Source organism: Nestor notabilis, unplaced genomic scaffold (genome assembly GCF_000696875.1).
Source record: "Nestor notabilis isolate BGI_N333 unplaced genomic scaffold, ASM69687v1 scaffold10477, whole genome shotgun sequence".
NCBI classification, from domain to species: Eukaryota; Metazoa; Chordata; class Aves; order Psittaciformes; family Psittacidae; genus Nestor; species Nestor notabilis.
This window is the reverse complement of record NW_009935133.1, coordinates 24,227-31,656: the sequence shown is the minus strand read 5'-3', so window position 1 is coordinate 31,656 and position 7,430 is coordinate 24,227. Positions and strand designations below refer to the sequence as shown.

The 7,430-nt window shown below is 39.9% G+C and overlaps 1 protein-coding gene across 1 annotated transcript in view; it reads left to right on the top strand.

The window, feature by feature from the left end:
* The window catches only part of LOC104408177 (vezatin-like), a gene marked incomplete at its 5' end in the record, with an annotated part of 11,518 nt that extends 8,233 nt beyond the window's left edge, over positions 1–3,285 (top strand). Inside the window, one exon of the mRNA XM_010017686.1 lies at positions 2,717–3,285. Coding sequence (XP_010015988.1) covers positions 2,717–3,285 — 569 coding nt within the window. The remainder of the gene's footprint in view (positions 1–2,716) is intronic.
* Between the last annotated feature and the right edge of the window lie 4,145 nt (positions 3,286–7,430).

The window sequence follows — 7,430 nt, the reverse complement described above, 5'->3', positions numbered from 1 at the left end:
GAGAGAAGGAAGGAATCCTACCTCCAGTTCAAGTCTTGACAGATCTAGTGGCTGCTGCAAAGAGAGTTCTTGTCAGGAAAGCTTCTCTAGTACATTTCTTTATCTAGGTTAGCAGCTGGTACCTGTCCACATCAGTGTGTCCTCAGGCCATTTGTGGAATGGACTACAGGGCTCTGGAAAGAGTCCTGTAGTCTTCAGTAATTGTTCACCTGAAAGCCTTTGGGGCTCATGTTGGTTCCTTTCCTTTCCATGTATAGATATTCCATTGTTTTAGAATTAGAGATTTAATGGTGGGGAGGGAGGAAAGTGTGATTTCCTCCAGCTGCCTAGGACTAAACATTGATTACTTCCATCCTGTACAAAACTGGAAAACATGAGGATGGTTCATAAAAGTAGTTAATACTGTCTCCTTTTGGCTCGGAGACTCTGTGTGTCTAATCTGAAGGACTGATACGGACAGCAGACATAACGTCTTCTACTGATTTTTAAGGAATTTCTTCATTATTTCTTCAAAAGAAACACAAGTCAGTTAAATATGACGTAATGGACCCTGGCATATTACTGCTGCAGACTTTAATTTACCCATATGCAAGAGTCATTCCTTAAAGAAACATTTTTGTGATCTGTGCTTTCCACATTTGTGGCTTGCTTTATCTTCAACACTTAAACCCAGAATAGTTCATCTTCTTGTCTCCACTGGCCCAAGCCAATAGGTGGCTGTGATACCACACTATTTCCATAGCCCTCTTAAACCTTGCTTTTACAGGACAATCGCATTCCAGAAACCCTGTGTTCTCTTAACTTGTGATTATTGTCAATAAAGATCCTGAAATACTCAAAGGCTTGAATCTGTTACGCACATTAATCAAGTGTCCCAGCAAGCCGTTTTGATTTGTTAGGTTATTTGGTTAGTTGAAGGAGAGGCTGGTGAGGGTTTCCACATGAAAGAGGTCAGCTCCAAACAATTTAATATGTCTAAAGAACACAGCATAAACTCAACTGGAGATGATAGGTTGGCTTCCAGAAGAAACACACCACCTTAGCAGAGCACCAAACTAAAGCAAATTTGCCCAGGACCAGCAGTATGGTGATACTGCTTACAGTCTGGGCAGTAGGTGATTTATGGGAGCGTAGGTGAGCTTACATTTTTGGTCATTTGGCATCCTGTTGAAGCAGTAAAATGGAAGTGCTCTTGAGGAGGTACGTGAAGTTGTTAGCAACTTCATTTTCATTTGTCAAACATCGTAAAAAAACTTTCTTCTGGTGCAGAATCACTTCAAGCCTTTCCCCTAACCTCTCTCCCCAGAAAAGTTCGTTCCGTCAGTGGTTGCATTGCACCCAGATGTTTCCCCTTGTCCCACCTTGTCCATACAACGGTTCTTGTACAGCTGTTTCTCAGATTTGGAAAGCCACACTCTGAGAATTGATTATTGCATGTTAACTAATCATTCAGCAAACTGACCAGCTACCAATCTGAAGTATCTACTTATTTTTCATGAAGTTTTGGCTTTGGAAGTATCGTTTGGAGGAAGCAGGCAACAAGTTTGCTTCCAAATGATAAGCAAGTATTGCTGTGCATATTCCTGCCTCTTCAAGCAAATGGGTAGAAATAAGCAGCAGCATGTGTTTTACAAAATGGGGAAGAACTACCCCATTAACAACTGAGATGAGTCTGGTGCTGTGCTCCTTCCATATAGAAGGTTTTAATACAAACAGTAAGATACAAATTTGAAGCCACAGCCTTTCAGTGTGCTAATGGCAGTAATTATCGGTGTGACAACCCTAATGATGCGCCTACCTTCAGCTGGCTAAAGTAAAGATTGCTGAAATAGGATGCGATGGAAAAATCCTAATATCGTAAATTTTGTTTCCCGTCAAAAGTTTGTGTATTTCCCAGAGTTATTTTCATCTCTGCTTACAGGGGTAAAGTCAGAATGGAATTAGAAAGGGAAATGCTACTTGGGAATCTGCTGTTGCCGCTCTCATTTATGTTCGTGCTGCTACTCTAATGGAGCTACTGCAGTTTAGGGAATCTGTTACTTGGAAATGGACATTATATCGTTTCCTTAAAAAGAAAGACGTCTGTTCTTCAAGAAGTGATTGTACCGAGTTGTACTAACCCTTAACACTGGGAGGAGAGACTTCCTGGCAAGCATCCCGTTGCTGGCAATGGGGCTCGCTGCTGCTACTAACTTCAAGAGAGGCTAAATTAAACCACACTTTATTTGTGAGGACACCTTACCTGACTGTATGAATAAGTGTTGTACTTAAATGTTGTGGTGTATGAGATCAGATATTGCCTATAAAGACTTTTTCATGTACTACCTGTCTTTATTGGACTAGGTAAACTGTTGTTTAAAACAAAGATGGTTCAAATCTGTATACAGTGCAGTTGGCTTTCACTTTAACATTGATGCATCATCTGTGTTTGATGACAGTTTTAATCATCATCAATTTTGTGCTGTCTCTTTATGTCACTGATTTTAAGGAGTAGTTACAACAAGTAGCAATCACATCTCATTTCAGCTGTGTGATTTCTAGGAAACACTTCTGTTTTACTTTTTTTTTATTGTGTTTTTTTGTTTCTGTTGTTTTGGGAATTTTTTTAAGCCATTTTGACCCTTACAATCTTGCATCTTCTGCAGACACAAATAAATTATTTAGATATAGCCGCTTTCTTTTAGTTATCATTTAATTTTTTTCCCCCCTTTTTAAGCTGCAGTGAAACCCTTGTCTCCTGTAGAGCCGCTGAAGCTACTAAATAATTTGGAATCACATATGAATTCAGATACAGAAAAGCAGGACTGCAGCCAAAGTTGTGATAAATCTGAAGACAAAGACTCTAATACAAAAGAGAATGCTGCTGATAAAAGCAGGACAGAATATTTGTATGAAGATCCTGAGATGGAGAGAAAAAAAGACAGTACTGCTGCTGAAGGTATTTCTACAGGGGCTGAAGAAAGAACGTGTTATCAGCATGAAGGGGAAGTTGAAGAACTCGAGCTGAGCAATATGGATGGAGTAGAGGTTTCACAGTCTCCCTCTGAGGATGCATTACATTCAAAAATCAAGCATAGGCTGGCCCACCTCCACATATCAACAGATTTAAACTTCACATCTGGCCTGGCTGCACAAGTTGCTGCCAGGTCTTTCACTTTTACTACAATGCAAGAAGAGACTTTTGGAGATGAGGAGGAGGAGGAAGAGAAGACACAGGAGTGTGAAGACCTGGTAGAGGACTATAAGAATGAAGACAGAGGCTCTGAAAGTGAAGGAAAAGTGTAAGTCTGAGCTGAACTTTGTTAAACCATCAGCAGGCAATTTGATGGAAAAAATTAAGGTGGGGGTTTGAAGATGAAAATACTGGGTGGAAAAAAAGGAGACCTAAATATAATACATCTTTTTCCCTAAGTGTGATACACTACATAGGACACTTCTAAGTATATTGAAAATTTGAGGTAAGAGAAGTTTAGCCTACATTTGAGAAATAGTTGGCTGTTCCCTCTTTAAGATCCTAGCGGGGGGGTTGGAATTTACCTTTGTGTTTTCTGTTTTATTTATTTATATTATAATGTATTGTGGTTTTTTGTTTCTGAAAAGAAAGAAAAAACAATGTCTTGAATTACATCAGACTCCGGGTTTTTTTGCTCTCTGATTCTGTTGTTGTGGTATCAATGTTTATTCCAACAGAAAAGCCAGGACATTTCTTTTGGAAGAACCTGAACTGTTCCCTGTGATCTTCCCCCACCATTTTTGTTTCACTTCCTGTGTCTGCAGTGTGTTGGCTAAGCCACCGTAAGCATTTGTGATTCTGTGGCTAGTGATGTGGCTCCCAACTAAAATGTAGGATTTTAAATAAAAACTTGAAAGAGCTAGTATTTAATGTGTCCTGGGCTATGGGGCTGAAATAGTGTAGTCATGCTTCATATTAAGGTTTACTTAGAATTTTATGAAGGGTTAATAAATGATTTCTACAAGTTGTAATTCGTATTAGAGAAATGTGTAGTATGTGTTAGGGAGGGTTATAGGCACACCAGTAGAAAGTACTATAGACAGCTAGAAGCTATCTGTTGGACTGGTAATAGATGAGAAGTAAATACCTATTTATTAAACCAGCTATTAATTATTTGTTAACCTTTTGTAAACTGAACCTTAATATAATTGTTTCATTTGATGTAATGTTTGATTGTACATTTTTGTTTATGTCCTGAAGTAATTTTCTTACAGCAAAATTGTCTGAGTACTTAACAACACACAGTATTTTGTTTAAACAGCATACTTGCTTTTGCCTATTGTTCTGTCATTTTCCCTTAGATCACAACTATAACCTGTGTGATCAAGAATCCATGAGAGGACAAGAATTATGTATTTCCTAAGGTGTATCTTGTAACTTAGTTGACACTGAAGCTGGACATTTGGTGTTACGTGGGTTGGTTTTTTCTCTGTGGTGGTGTTATGAGGAGCAGCAAACCAGTGCTCACCCCACAGAGGAGCTGGTTAGTGGTTTCACTGCCTTCTCTTCCTTCAGCCCTCTGACACAAGATGAAGGAAAGGTCTTACGTCTCAAATGGTGAGAGATCCGCCTCTTTGTGTGGAATACTCTGCTTGGACCTGGATACATTCCCAGTCACAAAGCACCTCATCAGTTCTTTAGGAAATTTATTGTCTCTTGCTGATTCTGTAGGATAAAGGCGGGGTTAGATGCAAGTGGTTTGGAGCAATATCTTTTCCTAGGGTGGGAAGTAGGGAAGCTAATGAAGGTCAGCAAGTTAGGATGGAAATCTTGACTATATGTCAGAAAACAAGTGCTTTCTTTCAACCTTCCTCTCTTCTAGTAGTGATTTTGTATGAACACTGTTAAATATGTGGATTTTTTCACAGACTAAAGAGGTAAATATCAATTGATAGAGAAGGGAGTATGTGACTTACACTGTTCTTTCACAATATAATGCCTGTCTTCTCCCTCACACATAGATTTGGGGAAGAAAATGTTTTGCCATTCTTCATTAACCAGTAACACTGTGTTCTTTGCCCTTAGTTTTGTGTGACTGGAAGCTGAATGGATGATGTCTTCGGGAACTTGTAAAAGTAAAAAAAAGGGTGTATCATAGTGTATTCAGAAGCTAAGCCTCCTCTTAGCGGCAGAGTGTATTCTTCTGTAACCTGAAAAGGTTAGGCTGAGATGATGGAACTCTGTTTTATTTTCTTTGTGGTAAGCAATTTTTCTTCTCAAGTCTAGAACAACTGCTTTGGGTAAATTGCATTTGAAGCATTGTCCATGCTTCTAAAAAAGAAGTCTTCCTCATCTTGGACTTGAGATTCTTGAGTTCACAAAGTGCCCAGATATTTTTTGTTCCTCGCTAATTGTTCCGACTGCCTAAATGTATGTTCCAGTAATATTTTTCTATGAACTCATCTACCAGTATCTCACGATCTGATGTTGTGTATCCCAGAAATGATACTCCTTGACTTTTCCCATGGGATCCAATCTTAGTTTACAATGTGTATGGCTATGATACCAACCTGGAAAAATTACAAAATTTAGGACACAAATTATCTGTCCTCACTGTTTTGGATTAAGTCAGTAGCAGCCTGAGTGCTTTGCACTGCTGCTAAAATAGGTTCCAGATTTCACATTTGGAAAAGTTGCCAGCTCTTTACTTCTTTGCTACAGTCCTTAGCAAAAGTTTGGCGGCTCACTTGGGACCTCGTTTTATGATACACAGGTCTTGGTGATCAAACCAGTCTAAGAAACCCCATCCATCATTAACTGTTCATTTCCACCCATCAGCTGCGTCAACACAGGTTTTTGTGGTCATGTTGTCAACCAGCTCATGAGTCCACTTGGGTCAAAACCCAACCCTTTTTAGGGACTCCTGTTTGCTGTTTGTGTTGTGGCGATGCAGTTTACAGCGTTTATCTCCCAGCAGCTGTATCAGCCCAGTATCAGTGTTGCTGGTGTGAGGCTCAGGGTTGCTCACCTTTACATTATTGGTAAAGATGGTACAGTGGGAAATTACAGCCTTGACATTAGACATGGACATGAGCAAAGGATGACTTTTTGGAGCAAGTTTCGAACAAACAGATTTTCTACAAACAACTTAACTGATTTCTTATGGTCTTACTTAATGCAGTCTTAAAAGCTGCACATATGAACACCTGGGCTCACTTGCTTTCTCTGCCTCTCATCACATCTATGTATAACAGCCATCAGGTCATTTGTTTTGATTTATTTAATATTCTCCCTGCAGAAGAATATGGCTGACAGCATACAGCACACGAAGCATGACCTCCCTTGATTTGACAGCCAGGTGCCATCTACATATAAATAGTCTTTTATAATCAGATTTCCTCATAATTATGTCATTTGAAAGGGCTGTGTGTGCACACTGTAGATTCCTTCAAGAACCTGACACATTTCTTGGCAATCGTAATTTATTGTTGCATTTAAAATAATATATATGAACACACTGAAGCGTGCTTTACCACTGAAGAGTTGTGTTAATATATTGAGCATGCTGAAGTCCAAGTGCTGTCTCCTGTGTTCTTTGGCTTGTTACCTTAAAAAGGGATTTTTGTGAAAGCAGAACATTTACTTCTTAGAGCTTTTAACTTCTTGAAACATGTTAAGCAGGAAATCCATACGAAATAATGGTTATGCCAAAGGCAATCAGCAGTCAAAATTCTTTGCAAAAAGCAGAGCTAACAGTAAATGCATTTTCCCTATTCCATTTCCAATTAGCAGCTCTGTGAAGTTGTAAAGAAGCAAGTAATTACAGAGGGTTAAATAATTTCTTCTCCTCCTGTGCTACCTGGAAGGCACTCCAGTGACGGTGTTTGCTTCTTAGGTTGGATTGCAGTCTAACACTACATCTTTTACCTCACTTAACTTCACAGCTAAAGATTTAGTAAAGGCTTATGTTCCAGGGATCGAAGGATTCCGGGCGGAGAAGGAACATAAGTCACACACACACACCCCCCAAACTGCTAGAAAGTTTGTTACAAGATCCAGAGATATAACAAGTCAGAAAGAGAGATAACTAAAGGCTACCAAAGAATAGATAAGGCACAGATCCTTACTAACCCACACACTTGTCCAATGACCAGGAGGCCAGCTCCAAGGTGCATTGTGTAGAAATGGGGTGTCAGGCACATACTTCTGCAGGCATCCCCACGGAGGTAAGGTAACCATAAAAGGTAGCTGGATCCACCCCCTTCCCGATCTGTCTCGAACCCCAGGCCTTTTACATGCCGAGAAGTGCCAACTCATCCCAACGCAGGGGGCCAGCCTGCGCCGGGAGGAGTGGCCTTGTTGGCTCTTTGCCGTGCACACTCAGTCTAGATGATCAGGGTGGTCCACCACGGACCAATTCCAGTGTTAGACCTGTCTAATACAAATACATACATGCTTTCTATCTTGATGGTCCACC